General features: G+C 41.1%; 1 protein-coding gene across 10 annotated transcripts in view; it reads left to right on the forward strand.

Moving 5' to 3' along the window:
* Positions 1-294: 294 nt before the first annotated feature.
* Positions 295-24,985, forward strand: part of NBN (nibrin) — a 53,761-nt gene continuing 29,070 nt past the window's right edge. For 3 of the 10 annotated variants that reach the window (XR_012491794.1, XR_012491795.1, XM_074318978.1), the window contains exons 1-12: positions 766-1,071; positions 1,955-2,085; positions 2,814-2,962; positions 3,388-3,547; positions 6,511-6,614; positions 7,923-8,040; positions 8,616-8,809; positions 11,517-11,614; positions 16,425-16,554; positions 17,030-17,323; positions 19,070-19,517; positions 24,286-24,357. Coding sequence is in view for 8 of the 10 variants with exons in the window: in XM_074318978.1 (XP_074175079.1) it covers positions 1,023-1,071; positions 1,955-2,085; positions 2,814-2,962; positions 3,388-3,547; positions 6,511-6,614; positions 7,923-8,040; positions 8,616-8,809; positions 11,517-11,614; positions 16,425-16,554; positions 17,030-17,323; positions 19,070-19,517; positions 24,286-24,357 (1,947 nt within the window). In the remaining 2 variants the exon portion in view is untranslated. Of the gene's footprint in view, positions 441-765; positions 1,072-1,954; positions 2,086-2,813; positions 2,963-3,387; positions 3,548-6,510; positions 6,615-7,922; positions 8,041-8,615; positions 8,810-11,516; positions 11,615-16,424; positions 16,555-17,029; positions 17,324-19,069; positions 19,518-24,285; positions 24,358-24,985 lie in introns of those variants that run through there. The other 7 variants (XM_074318979.1, XM_019726244.2, XM_019726243.2 and 4 more) reach the window with 7 other exon arrangements.

Consider the following 24,985-nt stretch of genomic DNA (forward strand, 5'->3'; position numbering starts at 1 on the left):
TCCACTATCTTCCCTTAATGCTGGCATTTTGGAATAAAAGCTACTCTTCTTTCCACCAACCTCGCCCCCCGAATTTTGGCTTTCGTGGGGCGATCAGCCGGACCTTTTGCATCGTGCAGATAATCTGACATTCGCTAGCACCCTTAAAATGGAGTGGGTACTTCCCAGCCCTTTAACACGGTTCACTCCCATACATATTGCTCTATTCCCGTCCTAGCCACCGGGTGGCGACAAGGCGCCACGGTGCCACGGTGCCCTCCGTCTTATCTCTGTTTTCTACGCAGGCGCGGTCCCGGGAGCGCGCACGTCACGGAGCCCACCGGATCACAGTCGCTGCAGCCGCTCACGTCTGTCAGCTGCGGTTGCGCAGCTGCACGTCGCCCTCACACTGAGGAACAGACCCATGTGGAAGCTGCTCCCGACTGCGGGCCCGGCCCGAGGTGAGACGGAAAGGGAGATGCCTGAGGACCGATTTCCCAGGGACAGATGCCACGGGCGGAAAGTCAGGAGCGCTGCTTTCGGCTTGGCCTCGCCCCTTTTCCCGCCTTCCGGCGCCGCTTCCATACCCTTCCGCCCGGCTGCTGCGGGGGTCGGTGCGTCGTGCGCGGTGGCGTGGCGTCGTACGCGGGGGCACTGCGTTGTGCGCGAGGGCAGTGCGTCTTGCGCGGGCGCTGCGCTGTACGCGGGCGGAGAGTTGGCCTGGGCGGGCGGTCCGTCGAGCGCGGGGGTGTGGCCCGTCGGGTGTGAGGGGCGGGGCACCGGGAGCGGGGGGCGGGGCATCGGGCCCGTGGGGTCCGTTGGCTCCCGAAAGGCGGCCGGGCTCCTCGGGTGACAGCGGCCCCTGCGTGGCGGCAGCCCCCCGAGGGACGGCCGGCGTCGGCTGTGGCGCGTAGCGTGTCCACCTTTGAGGAGACACAGTACGTTACGGCGGTGACACCAGGGGTTCGCTCTGTGGAGAAGCTGGGGTGCCTCCGGTGACCGGCACTCCGGCGAGCGTCGTGTCAGCGCGTTTCTGAGCCAGAATGACTGGGGAAGTGGGTGTTTTCTTTGCGCAGTCCCGGCGGGGGGACGGTGAGCGGCGGGCGCGGGCAGGTAGCCCGGCGGGGCCCTCGCGCGGTGACGGCCGGTTCGCTGGCTGAAGGCGGGCGGAGGAAGACCCTGTCACCCGCCGCACGCAGTCCTGCCGGCACGCGGGCCCTCTCGGTCCAGCAGGCCTCGCGCTGCCCGCTGTCCGTCGGGCCGGCGCGCCTCCGGTGCCGTCCCGAGACGGCTCCCCTCCCATCGCCGGCAGCGCTGCCGTTAACACCCAGCCGCAGCGCGCCGCGCCCGTGCGCGTGCGCCGATCTGCGCTCGCTTCTGTTCCTGACCGTGTTTTTCTCGCTGTGGCTTTAGGGCATATTTTGTGGGACCACCGGCGAGGGCAGGTTCCCGTAATACTCATGCTGTTCTTGGCAGTTTTTTGCTTTATATTTGCCCGGTGGACTTTTGAATTCGTTTGTTAAGTTCCACACAGTATAGGTGACCCTTGAACAACGCAGGGGTTAGGGGCGACGACCCCCAAACCCGCGCGCGGGTGACTTAAGTCGCCCTGTCTTAACGCGGATTCCCACCGCGCAGTGCAAAACCCCTTTGTTCAAGGGTCCACGGTATTCTGATTTTTTTTGGTACCGCATTAAATTTATCAGTTAATTTGGTCGAACATTCACACTTTTCAGTATTGTTTTTTCCTTATAAAAATGGTAGACTTTTCCATCTAATGTTTTGCGTCCTTCAGTGAGGCTTTAGGAGAAAAACACGAGTTTGATTTATAGAGTTGACTATTAACATTTAAATAGCAAAATAAAAATATTTTACTTTAATATTTGCCATACCTGTTTTACATATGCACTCATATATGTGTCGGCATATATATATGTAGGCGTTTATCAATTTTTTTTTTTTTAAATTCTCTTAGAACCATACAGACTTCTGACTGGTGTTGAGTACGTTGTCGGAAGGAAAAACTGTGGCATTCTAATTGAAAAGGATCAGTCAATCAGTCGGAATCATGCTGTGTTAACTGCTAACTTCTCTGTAACCAACCTGGTATGTTACTAATTGTATTCCACTAGCTCAAGCAAGCGGTTGAAATCACAAAACATCACCTTGGTCCATATATAAGAGAGTTTGTGGCATTTTTCATAAAGCTGTTAGATTTTTTTATGTTAAAAAAATTAAATACTTAAAACAGATTGGCAGTGGTATCAGTGGTGTTTGTTTATTTTTATATTTGAAGTTTCTGCTCCAGTATTTTACTGTTTTAATTTAGAAACTCAGAGGAAGTAGGGCATATTTATATTTATCTACTTAAACATTTATTGAGTGCTTACTGTGTGTCAGTCTCTGCCAGGCCTAGGAATAGAGCAGTGAACAGATTGTCCTGTCTCCTGATTTAGAGTATGTTTAGCCCTGTGAACACAGGGCTTTCCTGAATAAGGTAGGTTTTCACTGTGGGAATTGATTTGTTTTATTATGGAAAACAGCTGTTGCTTATGCCCCATAGCTCTTTTGAATGGCTTTGAGTTTGTGTTAGTTGCTTGTTTTTGTTGCAACCTTAGACAATAAAGGTAATACAAATATATACAAAGAGCTGTGCTCATCATATGCTGGTGGTAATAAGAAAGAAAAAATGTTTTTAGCAAACACTGCATATCAGCAAATGCTGGATCTCTTCAGTGATCTTTAGGTTTTGTGTCTCTGTTCTTAATAGGTTTAGAAAAACTTGAATATTTAGAGTGGCAAAACACTTAGTTATTTATTGATATGTTTTTCAGAGTCAAACAGATGAAATCCCTATATTGACAATAAAAGATAATTCTAAGTATGGCACCTTTGTTAATGAGGAAAAAATGCAGACTGGCCTTACCCGAACTTTGAATACAGGAGATAGAGTTACTTTTGGAGTGTTTGAAAGTAAATTCAGGTAAGAAGGTTTTTTAATTAACATTAAAAATGGACAGCTTTATTTTGCACTAATCAAAATCCAAAGGACACCTAATTGAGTTCCTACTTAGCACAGTGGTGAACTTTGTAGTACATGTGGTCCGTGCCTCTTGTCAGTCACAGGTAGGGCGTGACCAAGGTAAGAGATTGACTGGGCTGTGGGAATCTTGAGCTACCTTCCTTTGATGCCACATAGGTGAAGGTATAAGGTTAACTTTAATTGTTAGTTTTTTCTTAATTGCAACTCCAGATTTAGGAAGTGATGATTTCATTAGTTAGAAAGTTTAAGAATACATAAAAATTAAAATAACAGCATGTGACGTGAGCTTCAAGTTTAAACTTCTGTAAGTTGTCATCTCTGTAACTGTGATACCACAACTTTGTGTAACTCGTTTTCATTTACAGAGTAGAGTATGAGCCTTTGGTTGCATGCTCTTCTTGCTTAGAAGTCTCTGGGAAAACCGCTTTAAATCAAGCAATATTGCAACTTGGAGGACTTACTGTAAACAATTGGACGGAAGGATGCACTCACCTCGTCATGGTATCAGTTAAAGTTACCATTAAAGTATGTTGAATATCTTGTTATTATATTAAAATAAGTTCTGTGAATTTAAGCTTACTCTCTCACTATACAGTCATTTTTAAAGTCATTTACTTTAAATCAACCATAACGAGTTGTAAATTTCTATATGCCAACCCCATGCCTTTGTGTACTATTGAGGCTAGAATGGCTTATTGATGCTGTATTTATTATGTGAGTCACGCAGAAGCACATAAAATTGTTTTTCAGATTTTTGGTTAAGCATTTTGAAAAATGACTTATGCTATCTCTTCACCAAGAAGTTTATACAGTGCATAGTTTGTGTTTTCAGTCTAAGAGCAAAGCAACCAGAGATCGACTACCAGTTTTCAAAGTTAGCATCGCACGTCTCCTCTGTCAGGCTGTCTTTCTCCAGTCTCTGCCATCTCATCTCAGGCTCTTCCGTTTAGTATTTTTTGGTTTAAAGGCCTAATCACAAATACTTTTTAAGGTCTTGTAGTTTAATATTACCGTAATGTATCTTTGCCTTCTGGAGATTTGTAGATTATATACTTTCAGAAGATGCTGACTCTTCATTAAAACAGTGATACACTTTGGTGTGTTTTCAGATTTTGCATCTTCGTCAGATTTGGTTATACCCAAAGCTAACTGAAGAGAGACACTGGGAGGTGTTGGTCTCCTTTTAACCAGGTTGATCGTGGATATGTAGGATTGTTTTGGGTTAATATCTACAGTGAAAAACAACAAATATTTAGATGCCTTTATTAGGTGATAGGAAAATCCTTTAATATTTAGTATAATTAATTAAATCAGAATGTGTGGATTATAGTGACAGGTATTGTAGAGAGGGGCTTGCTCTCAGATGGAACCTCAAGTCACACTTGGATCTTAGTGGTGTTATGTCTGACCAAGAATCTTTTCATCTGTGCGAGTTAAATTGACTTATAAATTTAGCAGAGTACTCATTTGTGCTAGTGCACCCACAGATAATAGATTCATAAATCAAAATGTCCACTTAGTTTACAGTACGGTTGCTCCCTTCCAGTGATCAGAATACTTATGTGTGGATTCTAAGATATGGAGGTGCCTGAGAAATGGAAGAGGTAATCATGCCCTTGCTTGGTGGGTGTGAAACAGGAGCCAAGGCAGTGAGACGTCCCTGAGGGATGTTTTGCTGAGTCCCGGGCAGACCTGAAAGCTGGCACCCATGACCAGCACACACACCAGTCCAGTGACTAGGAATTGCTGGCCGCCATCTGGCTCTCTCCATCAGAGGACTGGAGACACACCAACAAAGGCTTGCAGAGCCATCCTCCTTTTCAATATTTCTGATCAACCATGTGCCAAAAAAGAGAACCTTGTCATTTTTTTGGTAAATTCTCCAGAAGTGCAGGTTAGCTTATGTTTTTAAAATCATTGAATGTCAGAGCCAAAAGGGAACCTGAACAGCATTTAGGTCAGTTTTTATTTTCTGATGAGAAAACTGACGCATGGGACTGAAATCCTTGGCCCAGGATTCCGTGTGTTGGAGCCCCCCAGTCCACTGTTGAACTGCACACTCCTGCTTCGTGCAAGAAGTCAGTTAGGTCATTCACATTGGAGGTTGGTGTCTTTCAGATTCTGTTCTTGAGAGACACCCCAGGTTGCTTGTTCATATTTAGGACAGACCCCATGTGATTAGAAGCATACTTAAATTCTTTAGCTGGATTATTTCTAGAATGAGGCTGAATCTTCCTTTTCATTTTCATTGCCAATGGTGGTATTTTCTAATCTTCGTCAGATTATTTGAATATGTATTATTTGAGGCTTATAGCTTAATTCACTTGCTACTTGAAGCCCCCCCCCAATCTGTACATATTTATTTTGAACTTTTGCCAAACCCCAAACGGTTATTCTTTTACTTTCTTGAAAAGACTATTCTATAGTTACAAACTGTTGGAGAGACAGTTGAAAAGGTCTTCTCTCTCATGATACTGTTTTCTCTAGGGCAGATGTTACATTGCTTCAATCCTAAGATATACTTTTTAACATTTCAATGTTTCTTTTTAATGGAATACATTTTAAAATTGACTTATATTTTGTTATATTGCTCCAACCCCCCCCCCCGCGGCCCCCCAAGCAGTTTTTAAATTACCATATTTTGCCATGTATAATACGCACCCACCTTTTTGGCCCAGACTTCCAGGGAAGAAATCTTTTGTTTTAACTTTTTAATTCAAATTTTTATTTGTTTTCATTTAGATATTTGTTTTTTGTATTATAAAAGAATTTTAGCTTTATTTATTTATTTATTTATTAAAGAGGGCACAGTTTCAAAGTGGCCCATGCGGGGATTGAACCCATCGAACTGGCAACCTTGGTGTTAGTAGCAACGTGCTCTAACCAACTGAGCTAACCAGCCAGCCAGCATTTATTTTTTAACATATTATGGCACAAGAAATTTTATGTAACAAATAATTACAAAACACAAGAACAGATACAAGGTACAAGAAATTTTATGTACAGGTAGCAAATTTTACGATATTTACAGGCATCATAGAAGTCCAAGAACTCTTAGTCATTATTCCAGGGTATTATTTTGCATACAGATATCAGTGATTTCTAGAGTTGCATTTTTAACTCATAAGCATAAATAAAAGAATTAAAAACATTTATATAGATACGAAATTAGTGCTACCCATGTATAATGTGCATCCTTACTTTTCCCTCACAAATTTGGGCAAAAAAGTGTGCATTATACACAGCAAAATATGGTACTATTGTAGTTGGTGGGTTCTTAAATCAAGTGATTATGTAGGGATTTGTATACTAAACTAAGCAGTGACTGAATACTGACTTCTATGTTGTAGATTGTGGCTTCTTTATAAATTTAGACATTAGAGAAAAAAGGAATAGAACAGCTCCTTTGTAATTTATAACTTAAAGTTTTTCTTTAAAATAGGTAGCATGAGTGAATACATGGACTCACATGTGTTTTTTCTTTTTAGACAATATGTGCACTCATTTGTGGACGTCCGATTGTAAAGCCGGAATATTTTACTGAATTTCTTAAAGCAGTTCAGTCCAAGAGACCGCTTCCACAACTTGAAAGGTATATTGTGTGTTTTGCATAAAACATGACAAAGTACGATGCACTGGTTTTATTTAGGTTAAGTCCCCCATTAATGACTTGTTTCAGGATGTAATGCTATAGTTCAGTTTTATTAGGAAGGTTTTTTGCATGTAAAGAAAGGATAGGGAAATGCTCAGTTGATTGTTTCTGATCTCGGTGAAACAATGCTTCATGTGTGCAGGTATTTAAAGAGCACACAAAGGTGCAGGCATATAGAGTTTGTGGGTGGGGACCCCTGCTCCCCCCCACCTCCCCCCCTCCCACCTCCCCTCCCCAGCAGGAACAGCTCCGTGGCTCGGAGTGGAGCTCGTTTCTTCTGAGAGTCAGTTGCAAAATAGCTTGCTGGTAGTTTTATAGGAATTGCATTGAATTTATAGATCAAGGTGGGAGGAAATGACAGCTTGACAATATTGAGTCTTCCACTATCCCTGAGGTGAGAGGCTGGTCACTTATGAATAGCTGTTGCAAAAGATCTGATTATGTAGACAGTTGAAACTATGGGTTGAGAAGAAGCTTAAGAATTAATCTAATTTTACCTTTATTTTCTTCTTTTCCCTCATTTCCATGGACGATTAGGATAGTTTTATAGCATCCTTTAAAGAGCTAAAATACTATATTTTTAAATCTCACTTTGGAAATTTTATTTAAACTGACAGAATAATGTAAGTTTTAATTTCCTGAGCTTCTCCAAAGAGATTTATATTAAAACACTTAGAGTAGTAGTCCACAGAATTGGAAAAAGACCATTATTAATACATAATAGAATTTGATCTTTATGATTAATGTCTCTTTCAACATTTTTGTAATTCATATAACTTGTTTGAGTTATATACAGTGCCAAAACAATATACATTTTAAGATGTATACAGTGTATATGTGTATATAGTGTATACATAATGTATACATAATGTATACACTGTATTAAAATTGTAATACTCAACATGTACGAATAACAAAAGATGAATACAAGTCAATGTGTATGCATTGTTTTGGCACCCCCCAGTGTATTTAATTGGATCTTGTTATTATCTACCCTTGGATTATATATTTTCAGGAAATAATGAGCAGTGCTTTTATTCTATGTGGCACCTGTCCATATTTTTAGAAAAGCATTTAGATACTTTTTTGTTATTTTTGTCCCAGATAAAAACTTACTTTTTAAAAATCATTTAATGATATTATGGAAATTAAGTCCTTTAGTATCTAGATAGCCACTTCATTTACAAATTTAATGTCATACATACAAGTAGCATAGGATTGGAATATACTCTAATTTTGTTTCTACAGTTTTTACCCACCTATTAATGAACCAGCTATTGGAAGTGAAAACATTGACCTGTCAGGACGACAGGAAAGAAAACAGATCTTCAAAGGGAAAACATTTGTATTTCTGAATGCCAAGCAGGTACGGTTGGTTATAAGCTAAATTTTCCAAAGGAAAACATTCATTATAAACTAGGACAAATTATTAGTATTATCAATGGTTTTTAATGCTTTTTCTTCTGAGATTTTGTGTAGAAGTGTGAAATGGAATGAAAATTGCCCAGGCACCAGAACCTGCCCATTGTTCATGTACATGATTATCATATCTGTTAATTGGCCAATTAATTAAGTTTATATAAATAATGTAAGCTGAGGGGAACATAAAACTTTGGCTTAAGTTCTAACTTGTTTAATTGGTAAACAGCTGTCGAATGTCTTCTGTGCTGAGATGGGGGATTTGGGTTGTAGATGGGAAGGGATCCAGGTCCCCACAACGGATGTGCATGTAGGGAGCCCTGGACACTGCCAATGTGCCCGGCTGCAGGGCTTCCTGTGATCCCGGCATCTTCTCGGAGTGGAACAATTTCTCCCAAGAAGCACAGCCATTTCTACTTCAGTTCTGCTTTTATTTTACTTCCAAATCAAATTCTTAACACTTTTATAAAGAAATTGATTGTGGCTATTTTATTACTTTTTTCTTTTTCTTTTCATCTATAGCATAAAAAATTGAGTTCAGCAGTTGTTTTTGGAGGAGGAAACACTAGGTTGATAACAGAAGAAAATGAAGAAGAAAATCATTTCTTTTCAGCTCCTGGAACTTGTGTTGTTGATGTAGGAATAACAAATTCACAGACCTTCATTTCTGACTCGCAGAAAAAATGGATTCAGTCAATTATGGATATGCTCCAAAGGTACAGACTTACTCTATATTAGTAAAAAAAAATGCGCAAGTAGGCTGTTTTATATATAATTTTTGTTGCATTCCACATAACAATGAAAAGTATTACAATAATTACAAAGATGTTGTGTATGGTATCTGAAAATTTATTGTGACTTAGTATGCTGGCAGTAGAATATCTTTATTCATAATTTAATCTCAGTATTTATTTTCTGCCTCTTAATTTTAATAGCATTTGTAGAATTTACCTTTCTAAATTAATGAAGTAATATTTAAGTTTTTCTGTAGAATGTGTAGCAGTTGAGAAAGTTACAACTCAAATGTAAGTTTTTTTCTGAAATTGCCTTAATCTGAAATGTATTTGTCACTTGATGATTATTACCATTAAAAATGCATATAAAAATTTTTATCCGTCTTATATAAGCTACTATGGGAAAGTAGAAAAAAAATGTCAGATATCTTAGAATAATGTTTGTAGTGGGGAGGGAGAGTGTGATCGAGCTAAATTGAGGCTTTTTGTTTCCCAGACACTTTATTAGGGTTAATAATCTTAGCACTATTGAAGCCAAAAAATCCTGTGAAAATGTCAGACTTGGCAGTATGGTGACTACAGTTCTAGTCACCCAGCAGAATGCAGTTAGGGCTTCGTGTACTCAGATGCCTAAAAAGCCCATAGCTACCTCCCTGTGTTATTCTTTTTTCCTGTCCCAGGAGTCCTTCTGAGGTGGAGATCAGTTTTTTTTTCTTTTATGGGTTTGCTGAAGGAAGGAGTAAAATTTCCGTTATCTGCATCAAAATATTTTACTTAATGGAGAGGTACGCATATTTCCTGCTGTGAAAAAGAAAAGACCTGCATAACAAAGATGCCATCTTACTGCTACAATCAGAATTGCTGTGGTTCTGTTATGTGTTAGGCTAGGAATACAGTGGTAAACAAGGTAGCCATTGGAGCTTGCTGTCTATAGGGAAAGGGAGATGAGTAAACGGATAATTACAAATGTGTGTAAAGGAAGCGGGGGACAGGGTGAAGGGGAGACATTTATTCTGGAGAAGGCCTCTACAGGCAGCATCTTAGCTCCCAGCGGTCTCAGAGCCTGCAGAGCGGCAGCAGGAACAACTGCACTTACAGGCCACTGTGTAGCGGGCCCTGTCCTAGGAGCTTTGTGTGCATAAACACACGGACCTGTGTGTCATTGACTGTCACGTCCCCACGTGCACAGGGCCAAGGGGGCTTGAGGAGAAGTCAGGGATGTGACCAGGCAGTCTGGTTCCCAAGCTCATGCCCATCGCCATTGCGTCTCACTGCCTGTCCTGTGCAGAGATCGAGGGGTGCAGGGCTGCTCAGAGGTCACGAGCACGAGGTGACACTGGGTACTCTAGTCTTTAGCCCTTGGGTTTGAAAGGAGGACAATTTTAAAGTTTGAGGAAGACGTCACTTAAAATAACCATCAACTTAGTCCAAGCTGTTGGAGGAGCAGTTACGGCTAGGAAGTGGCCCGTGAAGCCGACTGTTGGCGGAAATCAGACAACAGGGCGACCTTGGGGCCGCGTAGTGGCTTGCTGTCTTGATGACCTGTCCGAATGAGTGTAGCATGCCTGGGTTAAAACTCCATACATCTAGTGGGACAGGACAACCCTGGGTTTTGTCCTTGCTGAGATGTGTTCCCAGAATCCTAGCTCACATTCAGAGCTCTTCCTGTCAGCACTATAATTATTTCTCCTTATCCTCTCCTCACCCATTTCGCAGCTTTGCACAAATCGGATGAGTCATAATCCTTGGTTCATGAGACGCTATCATCACTGAACCACCAGTAATGCACATGCATTTTGTTCACTGATTGTTTGATAGTTATTTAAAACTAGGTAACGTGTGTGAGAATCTGCTCCCTCCCCCAACGTACAAGCTAGATCCTTGACCATAAGTATGGCTGTCTATGTGGTACCCCTTGACCAGCTTCCCCTGCGTGGGAACCTGTACGTGATTGTTCATAGCAGATTTACTTGTCACAAAAACTGGAAAAGAAAGAAGCTGTCCTTTAGCAGGTGAAAGACTGGACAAACTAGTGCAGCCGTGCCGTGGGGCGCAGCTCCCCAACAGAGAGGACTGTGATAGACGCCGCTTAGTGAGCCTCCAAGGAGTTATGCTGAGGATGGCTCTGTGTTGCATTACCTTTGTTCTATAAAACGGTTGTTCTTCATGTTATAGACTGACGAAAGGTAGGTTCACAATAAGATTCCTTAACACACGTAAATTGGTAAAATGATTTATTAAACTTAGAATCATGACATGTATGTGTACAGCTTACATATATGTAATTGTTCTTTGTACTTTCTCCCTCCTTCCCCACTCCTTGCTTCCTTCTTTTATGTTTTATCTCAGGATTTTAATAAAACATAGATTTGCTTATAAAAATCTATTGCTTCATATGGGTATTACTGTTTCCTCTTTATTCTGAAAATTACAGAATTTTAGACCTGGAAGGATCTGTAGCCTTTCCTTGTTAGTCACTGCAGGTGACATAACTGAATTAGTAAAACACGGTGGACTTGCTCGTGTGACGTTGCTCGGGGGAGCAAGCCAGCACTCTGTGTATTTGAAATTCTCTCCATAGCATAAAACTGCTGTTCCTCTTTGAGGGGAAAAAAGATTCAGCTTGACATCATCTCAGTAAATTTGTTACTTGGAAGATATTATACTCATACTATTTTATTCTTAATAGGCAGGGTCTTAGACCTATTCCTGAAGCAGAAATTGGATTGGCAGTTATTTTCATGACTACAGAGAAGTACTGTGATCCTCAGGCCCAGCCCAGTCCAGGTAATTAAAGTGTTATTTTATCGATTCTTCAGCAACCTTATTTATTATGTAAATTGATGATAGGCTCTCTGCACATCACTGTATACTTACCAGGGCTGACCATCTTCACTGTCTTTTAAAACTCACCTTTTCCATCCCATCATTTATTCATTCGATAAAGATTTGTGGCTGCTGCATCCCGGGTACTGTCCTAGGTGCCGAAGACACAGTGGTGAATCAGGTAAACAAGTTGCCTGTCACTGTGAATGGTATACTGTAAAGGTTGGACGCAGACAGTTAGCAGGCATGCAGACAGACTCTTCTGGTATGTTCTGTTCTGGCCAGGCGCCAAGACAAAGCTGCAGTGAGGTGATGGAGCAGTGGGGAGTGGGCTCCCATGGTTGGGCGGTCGGGGTGGGGCTCCCTAGGGTGTAACAGCAGAGCCTCCTGCGTCCTGCATGAGGAGAAAGGTGGCATGGCAGGATCTGGGGGCAGAGTGCCAGTGAGGAGGAGCAGGTTATAGCGGCGTCTGTGGAGAATGGGTTCCCCGGGGCAAGGACAGAAGTAGGGACATGAGTAGAAAGCGCTCGTGGCGGTCCAGGTGGCGAAGCCTGGTGGCAGTAGTGGAGAAGCAGGGGGAACAGGGTCAGGATGTATTTGGGGTCTCGGCCCAGCAGAGCTTGCCTGTGGCGGAGTCAGAAACAACTGGTAGGTGTGGGCACGAGTGACAGGCTGGACGGCGGTGCCATGTAGTGGGATGAAGAGTACATGCTGCCGTCATCCAGTGTTGGTGTCGCCAAGCCGGGGTACTCAGGCAGCAGCCCTTACCCTTCGTTCCTTAAGTCGCGTCCCCCACTTTTCTTGAAAATAAGCTGATGTTGCTGTCATGCTGATTCACTTTTTCTTTTCTTCTTGCTTTTTTACCTTAGTTGTACGGTTCTTCTCCCTAGGAACTCTTGTCTTGTTTGCCTAGCTATCAGAGCACCCACTCTGGGTCCTGTGTGCATTTACTTGCTTCCTGCTTCTCAGCAGTTGTTGGACTTGGGCCACGAGACACGTTAGGACAGCACAGCCTCGCCGTCCTCTCCAGGGGTGTCGTTCACAGTGTGGCCCACTGAATGGCCACCATGGAGTTGGACAGTGTCCCAGCTGAGGGTCTGTACTCTTCATCCTGGTTTAGACATGTTAGAAACGTGCTGAGCCATTAGAGCCTAATCACCAGGAATTGATGAGGTGTGTAGGGCATTACTAGTAATGATTAGTAATAATAGCAACTGTCTTTTGAGTTTGCAGACAGAAGTAAGCGATTTTTATATGTCATCAAAATTTAATCTGCAAAAACAATCTTTTTAAGATAGATGAGATCATCTGCACTTGATAAATGAGGGAACTGATGTACAGGGAGGTAAGAAATTAGCCAAAGGTCATGTAGCAAGTCATTTCATTCAAACTGACTCTTCAGGGGAAGCTAGTAAGATGTTATACTGTGGTGCAGATGGCATGTGTTTCAGTGTGTAAAGTTTTGAGAAATGATGGTGTGGGCTTGACGGGAAGCAGAGTCAAAAGGATAAATATCTGATAAAAAAGTTGACCAGCTAGTATTTTACTATTTGGATAAGAACGCTTATTCATCTGCTGTCTCATATACCCAGGAAGTATACTAGGTATGTTTCTGTCTGTATGTAGCTAACCTTCAACTATAAAGTTATAAGTGCTTGTGAAGTTTTCAGTATTTCCACATAACTTATTTTGCTGGAATTGTGACATGATGAACATTCCCAGAATTCATCCTTAGAAGGCGGAAGTGAAAGACCAACTCTTCAGCCTCTCTCAGTGACAGAACTCCTTCTGTGTGGATACCAAAGAGAGCCATGTGTTTGGAGAAGCTGCACAACCTTTAGAAATAGCATTGGGTAGATAGGATTTTGTCACAGTGGATTTCTGTTCTGTTACAGAAAAAAACAAAACAAAGAAAAACCTGTCAGTAATTTCAGGCTGTAACAACATAACAGAAATGTACAAAACAGCATCGTCTGTCTGAGTGAGGAGCTGCCCTTGTCCCAGCCCCTGTTTGGGACAACTGTCCTTTGTTTCTCTTTTAGCAAACTAGTTCTCAGAAACTTTTTTCCTGCTTCAGAAACTTTTTTCAGTGGAAATTTATTCTCTGTAATTCAGAATATTCTGGAGTGCGGCCAAGGCATCTGGGTTTTTTGTTTGTTTTGATTGATTTTAAGCTTGTGTTTCTCATACAAGTGCCAGAACCACCGGGTCAGAATAGGGAAGGACTAAACTAGAGAGGCGCTTTCTTTTATGTAAATGAGGAGACCTCTGACTACAAAGGTCAGTCATTTCTTGTTTTTACAAGACCTGAAATCCTCCCTCTGCAGCTTCTGCTCAAGAGGTCCGCTGCCTTGAGAAGCTCCCTTCTCAGAGCCGCTGCCCTGTATGAACCTCCATGTCTGCCTCTCTGGAAGGCAGCAGAGGTCCTGCCTCTTTGTTCATCTCTACAGTTAGTGTTTCACTGTGCCACTAGAATCACCCTCCCTTTCAAACTTTGCTCGCTCTCATTATCAGCAGAGTGGATCCCTCAGCCCTTTTCTGGACTTCTGTCTCCTCCCATCCTCGTCTTGTAAAAATACACCTCCCTACACACTCCATGTGCTGCATTATGTGCAGTTCCCACACTCCTTGACCTTGCTCGGCCTGGTTCCTGTTCCTAGGACACCAACTCTGCGGTTCCACATCCAACTCGTCCGACAGACGCTCGTGTCCTTTGTGAAGTTTTCTAGGTTTTCTCTCCTGTGACTCACCTCCAAGTCACATGAATTACTCTGTTTTCTGTACACCAGTAACTTTTTTGTCCATTCCAGTTAGAGTTTCTTCCTACTTTGAAATGTAGCCCGTTTCCATGCCCCTTGCAGCCACTAAATTGATTGTAAGCTCTTACTAATGTTGGAATCCCTGATAGCACCAAGCATAGGACTTGTTTGTAGTCGGTATGAATATTTGCTTAGTTGAAATAATTCTGGCATACAAGATTATCTTTGCCAGTGTGGAGCAACAAGATTTGATCATCTACTGTTGGAAATGTATTTATGGCTGAAAGGTCCTTAGAGATCATCTAATCTGTCTTCTTATTAAAAGGTAAGAGATCTCAAGGCTGACAAAAGTTAACGTCTCATAGATATTTCTTGGCCAAGCCATTCCTAAAATTTGGGTTTTCTGACTACCTGGCCAGTACCTTTTCTATTATATCATTTCACACAGAAACAGATCTTAAGGTGTTGGTAAAAATCTACCTTAAAATTAAAAGTGTGACTTGTTGCAAATATTCACAGGTGGGTCTGTGTAGGTTCTAAGTCATAGACTTCTGACTTACAATTTCAGAACACAGCCAGTTTTGATGGAACAGAGAAGGCATGTTGCCTTGCCTCCCCTGTCCCTTCTCTTCTCCTTTCCTTCCACGTTCATTCATTTACTTATTCAAAGAGTATGTATTGTAATTATTCTAAGCACTGGAATAAAGAGGTGAGCAGTTCAGAGCAGATCCCTGCCCTCATGGAGAACATTGGAAACAATCTTACTGTTGACAAACATTACTTATTCTTGGTTGTTGGGTTCCATTTATAAATGTTTCTTTTAGTGATTATATAAGCATCCATAATTATTATTTTGGGCAAAATTCTATGCAAGTTAAAATGAATTTTAGGGGTATGTCTGTTTAAGGAAATGCCAGTGAGCTCCTAAGGTGGTCACATAAGGGAGTGGCGGAAGTCGTTTAAATACCTGAATTTGGAATCGGTAGTAAACGTGTATTGAACACGTCCCACACCATGAGGACCTAACAGTGATAATTTAGCTTAGATGCTTGTAAATGTCAACTTTTAAAATTTTCAGTTGACAGTTTGATTCCATTCACTGACTTATATCCACTACACAGCAGACCTTGCTCAGGGACTGGGGGGAGAGAGTGCAGCCGCTGCTCCAGGCCCAGCAAGGTAGGGACGTGACAGGTGAGCGAGGTGGTGTAGAGTGAGGCAGCGATGACCGCTCCCTGGCACCTCGTCCACGATGGGCCACGACTTTTTCTGGGTGCTGTCCATGTATCAGTTCATTCTGCCCTCAGAGCAACTTGTGAGGAAAGTGTTATAATTACCCCATTTTGTAGATGAGGAAAGTAAGGCACAGAAGTTAAATAATGCCTGTCGTACAGCTAGTGATGACTGTGTTAAAAGTGAATAGAGTGGTGTGAAGGCCGTTACAGGAGCCAGGACGAGCAGCAGCCACTTCAATGCGGGAGGGTTGAGACGCATGTGCCCGAAGACTGGCACTCGAATTTACGAGTGGCTATTCTAGTAAATAAAAGCATGAAGTAATTATGGTTTTCTGTGGGAGCCAAAATTAATATCTAAAACTGTTTATGTATTTTTTTCAAATAGTGTATTGCTCCTAAAAATTAAAAACATGTTGATTTTGATTTGTGTAGGTGGCAGGGCAGGTATACTTCCTGTGGGAACGAAATGCAATGTTTTGTTCTACTGACTTAAAGCATAGTTTGATTTGGAATGTAAGTTGATTATTTTTATTTAAGTCAATAATACTTCACCACAAAATATTTGATGTAGCTATAAAATGATTTGGTTTCAATAAGCTCATCACAGATGCCAACAGGCTGCTAACAGGCCTTTTCGTTAAGTATTTGTTGGCGCCACTGGCTGAGACGACCGTGGGCTGTCTTCCCATAGCATGCCACAGGCTAGCAGTGGTAAGTGACCAGAGGTCCATTTGTGTTCAGCGGTTGTGTTCTTTCTTTCCCTTCTGTGATGTACAGGATTCAACGCGAAGACTCCGGGGCTGAGCCTTTCCCCGTGCCTGTCTGTCCAAGAACAGCCACTGCCAAGCACCCCAGTGAACACCCCGCCAGGGGAAGCTGACACAGAGTCAGAGCAAGCAAATACCCGGTAAAGCTTCCCTGCTAACAACTGGATGAGTAATTGAGTCAGAGCCTTTATCAGGTCATTTCGTGGAAGATGAAGCCTGGGAGAGAGGGATGCCAGGAATGTATATTTTAGATCAGGGATCAGCAAGCTGATCATCTCATTTTCCATTTTTTATTATTTTTTTACATGGAAATAATTTTAAAATCTTAAAAAAGCAAAAATTACCTAGCATTATCGCCTCATTTAACGTGTAAGAGGCTCCTAGGTTGATATTCTGTATGGGGGAGGAGGGTAGTTTTTCATGGAAGAGCCTGCCTGACTGTATGTGCTGAGGGGATGAAGAAGAGAGGGGGTGTTGGTGACACAGGGGGCTACTTCTGGGGAATTCGCTGAATAATTGTGTAAGGATATTATGTGCTAAAGCTATAGTACATCGTACTACTTAAAAGACTTTGTTTCTAGATAAAAAGTGCTCTAAACCCAAATTACTGTGCAGTCTTTTCTTTTGCTACAGTATGGATTTGAGTGAAAGGCCAAAAGAAATCAAAATCTCCAGAATGGAGCAAAATTTCAGGATGTCTTCACAAGACACATTCACTGTGAAGGAACCCCCCAAAATAGGCTCCAATAATAATACCGTGGTATCAAACGCTCTGGTTAGGGTGAAAAGCGCACACTGTCAGCTCTCACCAACTAAGAGCCCAGGTGTAAACAGAGGTAGAGATCAGTGTTCCCAGCAGCCGCAGACCAACTCCATCAGAAACTACTTTCTCCCGTGCTCCAAAAAAAGGTACGTTTTTAACACCACTTCTCTGTGTCTCTGAAAATCTCTAGTACTTATTACTTGATGGCAGAATGGTGTTTTTAGTCTGTGAAAAGTAGTGGCCCGTTGACTTTATTTCCTCTCAGAAATGTTGGAATCTGCTCCCCCACTAAGGCTTAGACGGAATCTCCGTCCCCTTGTTTCTTGTGCACCTTAGCGCACCAGTTGTCTGATTTGCATCATGAAGAAGCCCTGCCCCACACCCGAGTTTTCACCTGCCTGTTTCCCTGCTGACCCCTGGCACTTCCAGGAGGCATGCTATGCTTTATCAATGACTCCAGTTTCTAGCACTTTTTATGTCTTCTTATGGGTTCTCTTCTGTATTCAGGAGCTCTGTCTCCCTTTCAGAACCTCCCTTGACTTGGTTTCTTCCTCTAGCTACTGTCTTTTGTCTTTTATAATCACTATTAAATGTCTCGGAAAAGGAGGTGGTTGTGATTGCTCCCATTTCTATCGGAGATGTTTCTAAACCACCAGCATTTCGTCTTCTCTTGACATCCTTGGAAGTCAACTCTGACACCTTACCTACTCGAGTGACCTTTCTCCTCCTCGCGTCTCTTGCTTGTTGTGGCAGTGGTCTGTCCTGGCTCTTTCCCTCTCTGAAGTGCCCTTTGCCCTTTTTCTTAACTGTTTTCCTCCTGCTGCTGGTTTTTATACTCTGTATACTCTACCTTCATGGTTTCATGATATTATTATAAAGTGACTGACACATTTGGCCCTAACTTACTCTTTAGGCTTTACTTTTCCACAGGAATTTCCTGCTGTTTCCCCAAATAATAGTCCTAAAACCTTTTCTCCCCTGTGACTGAGTGTGTATTCTTTTGTTAGTAGTTCACTTTGTCAAAATCTTTGACTCTTCCTTCAAACCAGTAGTGTTGCTTCTTATTTTCAGTGTCTTATAAATTCCTCCCTTTCCATCTGTGTTGCCAGCTCTCTGGATCACACTCTGACCACCTAAATTATTACAAAAAGCTCTTGATCAGTCTGTCCAGTGCCCTGACATTAGATTAGGATTACTAAACTGTCACGTTGAGTGTTACTGTTGAACTCGAATCCAGCAAACTCCTGGGGAGTGGAGACCTGAGTACAGTGTTCAGTAGTTACGGAACGAATGGTACTGTGTTGTGTAGAAAACTCTTAGTCACGTAGCCACACATCACTGGCAGGGTGTAGTCTGTGCTGTAGTCTGGATATAGCCTCTTTGACTTACCTTGAATCCAGCTCTCATTAACACATCGAGTTTTATTCCCAGCATGCTTTTTCCCTGCCCTAAAGTGCCCTAAATCATGAAATAAGCTGCTGTTCCCTGGCAGCAAATCCTTTGTATTTTCATATTTTTCTCCCTTTTTCTCCACATTGATTTACTTGAGCAGAGAAGACAGACATCTCCATATTGTTTTAGCCGTAGGGTTGATCAGTTCTCTTAAAACAGAGTGTATGTGAATTATGCACTATTTTTACATGTCTGTTTTATTAATTTTTATTAAATTTATTGGGGTGACATTGGTTAGTAAAATCATTTAAGTTTCAAATGCACATTTCTATAATACATCATCTATATATTGTGTTTCTTTTCCAGTGATATTGTTAATGAATACAGACATGAATATTGTGAATTAAATGGGGAAGGTGGTGAATATTGCCAAACTACTAAATTATTTAGCTGTGTTCATTGTTTGTTTTGTTTTTTTCTCTCTTTTTTTAAAATCGAAGGGAAAGGGATGAAGAAAATCAAGAAATTTCTTCATCTAAATCAGCAAGAACAAAAATGGAACTCTCTAGTTCTCTTTTAGAACAAACACAGCCTACTGCACCGTCAATATGGAAAACGAAGGAGCAGCACCTATCTCAGGACGAGCCTGTGGGGGGAGACCCAGATAACTTACTTACAGACGGAGACTTAAAATCCACTGTGAACAGCTCTGCCAGTAAATCTCATTCTACAGAAAAAGTAAGATCAGAGAAAAGGAAACCTGATGATGAAGCCATAGAAAATGAAGTATTGGAACAATTATTCAAGAACATAAAACCAGAGTTAGAAATTGAAGGAAAAGTTCAAAAACAAGGGGAAGATGCCAGTATCAGAAAAAGGCCAAGATTGGATAGAGAAACAAATGGCTCCTTTAATGATGAGAGAGTACCAGAAAGTAGCAAAATAACTGTAAGTAACATTTTGTTTTAAATGAACAGTATTGCAGATAGAAACTTCGAATGTTAAAAAGTGTTTTAGGTATTTGTATTGACAGTATGAGCATCCATTGTGATTTCTTGAAGAAAAATTAATAGCTTCAAAACTCAGTATTAAGTATACAAATTTGTTGGTTGATAAGGTAAAAGTTAAAAGTACAGTAATTCTTTGACAATAAAACTCTTATTCATGATTGCTTTAATAGACTTCTAGCTGTGTTATATAAGATATTTGGCCATGAATGTAAGTACAGGACATGCCTTAATAGAGTAAACAGGCACAGAAAGATGAAGAAAGTTAGTGAAACAAAGTATCTAGTAAATAAGTTTTTAGGGTAAGGCATGTATAACCTCACTAGGAATATTTTTTTTTCCGTTTTGATCTTTAATGTCTTATCCTGTTTTCATGAATGTTGATAATTTGTCTTGCCCACTTTGGTCTAAGAAAACTATTGGGATTTCTTCCTATTTTATGCATCAGTAAGTTGCCTACTATCTATAGAGCAGTTAGCTCATGAGGTGAGAGCACAGACCTCATGAAATCAAACTTGGATATTCTGATCTCCACATAGATCTGTTACTCTGCTCTCATTTATGGCCATGCATGGTCACCCCCTTAGAAACGGCTACTGCGTAAAGACAGGACTTAGTAAAGGATAAGGGTTAAGCGATTGGGAGGATAAGCGTTTGCTGAGAAGCTCGTGTATACAAGCAGTGTGTAAATCGGTAACTACTAGTAGAAGAAAAGGTACATGTCATCTCGGGCCTGTGTGTTAGCATCTTCACATGAGGGGGGCATCCTCATTATTTGTGCGGTGAGCATTTTACCTGGTGAGCTTTTTAAATAGGGGTTCCCAGAGCAGAGCCCCAGAGATGCTGACTCGTACACCCAGTCTTCTGAAATGGTTCCCTCATTGTATTAGTTAAGAATTCCTCTTGCAGTCTTTAAAAATACTAAAATCAGTGGCTTAAATAAGATAAGGTTATTTTTTCCAATAAAAGAAACCCAGAAGTAGGTAACCAAGGTGGCTTGGCAGTTCCACAATGTTAATTTCCTTGGTGTCTGCCTTCCAGCTGTACAGGATGGCACCTCCAGCCGTCATGCCAGTTTGCACAGAGGAAAAACAGTGGAGAAAGGACAGGGTAAAGGCCTTTCCACTTGACTTTCTCCCCACTTTTCTAAGGAGCTTCCTCAGAAACCCCGCTTGATAACTTGTGTTATTGGCCAAAATCCAGTCATGGTCAGGGCGACTCCCCCTCACTTGTCCCAGTCTAGACGAGAGTCTGGGATGTGTTTTACGCTTGGCACATAGCTGTCCCTAATGGACTTAGTGATAATTGTAAGGAAGAAAGAGAATGGGTACTGCACAAGCCTCTAGCCAGACTGAAAACTTGAGAAACGGGGTCCTTTATTATCAAAGGTTTAGATATCCACATGTCACTCACTGGTGTAGCTGTTGCCACCACATTGGAGAGCTGGGCCAGTTATCACCATGGGAAGGCAACATTCGGTGAAGTGCACAAGATGATTCCTAACTAAGTCCAGTATGTTTACATCTTGTTGTAAAGATGTTTATTCTACTTGCATTGTGGAATTTACACTGTAGCTGCAGACTGTTCCAGTATCTGTTTGGCCCCTTAATGTGATTAGCATTCAGTCTTCAGAAAGTTAGCCTCAGTTCTATTATTTTGGCCACACCTTTGGGAATGTATGCCTTGTGGTACCCTTCCCTCCTGTATTTATTTCTATTTTTTTCTGATATGTTCTTTTCTTTCTCTCGTCATCTTGTCCTGTTACACACATTAATCTTTTATTTTTAAGCCTTTTTTCCCCCTTCTCCTTCACTTTTATCCCTGCTTGGTCTTCTGCCCCCAGTGGCGACAGCTCTGTCTGAAATGGTGGAGGTTTTAGTCACAGAACTCTTTGGTCCTCCTGGGTGGCTGACTGATCTTCCTAAATACCTACTTTGTCTGCACATTCTCCCAGTGCTCAAGAACCCAAGGAATTGGGCACCAGAGCCCAGGCTGGGAGAGGCAGGAAGTGCGTCCCCAGAGGTGCAGACCATCCAGCAGTCTTGTGTGCACCAAAGAGACCTTTCATTTAATAGCTAAGGTGGACATGCTGTGGAATGAGACCAGGGAATATAATTATTTTCTTTTGCTGTGTGATTCTATAGCATAATTTTCTTGCCTTTTATTTTGCTATTTCAGAATTTATGACATTCTAAATAAAAATACAGTACAAAATAAATATGTTGTCTAGACTTTTGGAGAGTGAATAGCAATTTGATTGTGGCACACTTGGATATCCTAAAAGTTAAATCCCTCGACTCTAGCAGTATAATTTTTTAAGTGAAAATGTAACAAAGTTAGTTTTACTTTATAATATAACTTTTGAAAACTATTTTGAGGTAATTGTTGATTCGCATGCAGCGGTAAGGAATTACATAGAGAGATCCCATATACCTTTCACCCTGTTTCCCCTAATAAGTAGCATCTTGCAGAACTACATCCAGTATCACAACCAGGAAATGGACATGCATGCAATTGATCAACCTTACTCAGACAACCTGAGATTAGTTTTACTTTTCAGTTTTGTCATTTTAAGAACTTATTGTCTGAAAGTCCTTGTGGGTGCTCTGGATTAAAGGAATTGTGCTTAATATTTCCAGCTGCAGAAGTGATACCAGAAAACATATTTCTCAGTCCTCTCACTTAAAAAGCTTTCTGCAGATATACAAACGCAAAAAGTGTGACATTTTTCTTTTTAAGATTTTTATTGGAGAAGGGGACCAGGACTTTATTGGGGAACAGTGTGTACTTCCAGGACTTTTTTCCAAGTCAAGTTGTTGTCCTTTCAATCTTAGTTGTGGAGGGTGCCGTTCAGCTTCAAGGTGTTGTCCTTTCAGTCTTAATTGTGGAGGGCGCAGCTCAGCTCAAGGTGCCGTATTCAATCTTAGTTGCAGGGGGAGCTGCCCACCATCCCTTGTGGGACTCAAGGAGTTGAACTGGCAACCTTGTGGTTGAGAACCCACTGGCCCATGTGGGAATTGAACCGGCAGCCTTTGGAGTTAGGAGCATGGAGCTCCAATCGCCTGAGCCACCGGGCTGGCCCAAAGTGTGACATTTCTTGTTGACATTGGATTCCTTAGCCATATTTCAGAAAGTCAGTTTCTAAAATATATTGTTTTTAGAACTGCCATTTTTCTGTTTTGGGATTTAAATATAATTCTGGCATGTCTGTAAGATTTTCTGTAAGCTGAAATAGAAAGCTATTGGCTAGATACTCCTGCTAGGAATTTATCCTGATGTAAATGGCAGCTGTGTCTGTCTTGGCCTTGCTTTCAATCTCCAAGTCTCCAGAAAACGCACACATGACTTGGCGTCCTTATTAACATTCCTCTGCTTATGGCACCCACTGTCTGCACAGTATCTCTTCTTCACCTCATTCCCTGTCTGATTCTAAATTAAGGTTTCCTTCTGTCGTATTACTGTAACATCTTCCAAAGCCCAATAGCAATAGCTGCCACGGACTGGAAACCATCATTCTGTTAATAGCCCAGCTGCAAGCATACTGTACGCATTGAACAGATTAGGAAACTGACAGGAGGAGGTGTAAGTAACTTGCCAGAGTCGCTGTGCTAGCTCTTGGCAGCTGGGACAAAAACAGGTCTGCCTTGCTGAGATAATTCCCAAGCTTATAGTCTGAGTATCCGGGAAGGGAGTAGTGTGGTTTTCTCTGAGCTACAAAATGAAAACGTGCTCCAGAGGATAAGCAGGCCTGAAGAAGGAGTAGGGCAGGGTGGGGAGCAGGTGCCAGGGAGTGACTTGTTGCCATGGTGACCACAGCTTCCAGTGGGAGATTGTGTGAGAGTACTCCGGAAAAGGGCATATGGTCGCCTTGGAAGGTAGGTTTTCATAAGACATTAACTCTCTTTAGTCCCTAAACAAGCACAAAGTACATTGGTTGTTCTGGACTTTCTTAGTAATTTTCCTGAATTTTTATTGCTGAATCATTGAAACTTTGATGTAGGACAATATACTCCTCTATTGTATCCAGGAGGACTGTGGTTTTAACTGAAAATAAGAAGCCGTCTCTGTGATGCCCTATTGTCCATAACACAGTCTGGATATGTGAATGTGAAGCATAGTATGATAGCATACAAGGCAGTCTCAAGGTTATTACAGATAAATATCTTGAATAATTAAAGTAACTCTGTTTCTGTCTTTATGGATTAAGGGTGATTTAAAATTCAATTCTCAACAAATTCAGGTAGAATTCCTTAAAAGTGTTTGTTTTTATTTTTAACTATAAAAGTAATGCATAATACTGTAGAAATATTGAAAATAAAAAATATAACAATTTGTTGATAATCTTGTCTGCAGATAGCTATAATTAATATTTTAGTATTTTCTTTTTAAATCATATTTTGTTAACTTGGAATCCACTGTTAATGCAATTTTGTAGCCATTTTTATTCACTTATATTATGATCATTTCTCATATTGTTAAATGTTCCTTAAATATGTAACTTATGTGAACTTAGATTGCTTCCAGTTCTCTGCTCTTACAACTAACTCATACTATGTCTTTTGCTACATACATTTTTATTCCCATCTCATAGTTTCTCTAGGGAAGATACTTGAAAGTCAAATAACTGGGTCAAGAGCATGAATATCTCTAAAGTTTTCAGAAAGGTGCCATTTTATATCTCCTATGAACAATATTTTTTATTTCTTTAGCCAGAAAATGAAGTTGGGAAGAAATGTGTGCTCAAGAAAGAATTACTATGGTCAACTGAAGAAGAGCCATCTGTGAGGAAACTTTTTTTTTATTTAATTTTTATAAAGATTGACTTATATGGACCATTATCTCATCATTTTCTGTCAGTTTTCATTCTTAGGATTTGTTATTTCTCTTTTTACATTTTGGTCTGTTTCATAATTGTGCCCCATCTGGAAATGGATAGATCATATTATAACGATGACATAGCAAAAAGACTAAGGAGAAAAAAAAAGCCTGAGTGAAATTCCCTGCCCTCTATAGATAAATGACCTTGACTAAGTCATTTTCACATTTATGATGCTCAAGACCTTTGTTTAATAAAATCAAGTTGACACTTTTCCAACAGGGTTATTGTTTGTATCAAGTAACAGTTGTGAAAAATTTCTAAACTCTGAAACAGTAGAAAGTATCAGGGTATTTTTATTAATATTTTATTACGAGTTCCTAATTATATGTACCCTGTCATTGTCAGGTGAGCCTTTTCTTTTGACTTTTCCCTTTTTTCTTCTCTCCCTGACTCTCTTTATCTTGTCCTGTTAGCAACTTCCATGTGAGTACAGAGTAAAGCAGCTTAAAAAGCTAAAATGATCAGCCTGGAGCAGCTGTAACAGTGTTGCTATGTAACTACTTAGTTAACAGCACATGACAAAGAATCCC

Source organism: Rhinolophus sinicus, linkage group LG14, assembly GCF_036562045.2.
Source record: "Rhinolophus sinicus isolate RSC01 linkage group LG14, ASM3656204v1, whole genome shotgun sequence".
In the NCBI taxonomy this organism is placed as follows: Eukaryota; Metazoa; Chordata; class Mammalia; order Chiroptera; family Rhinolophidae; genus Rhinolophus; species Rhinolophus sinicus.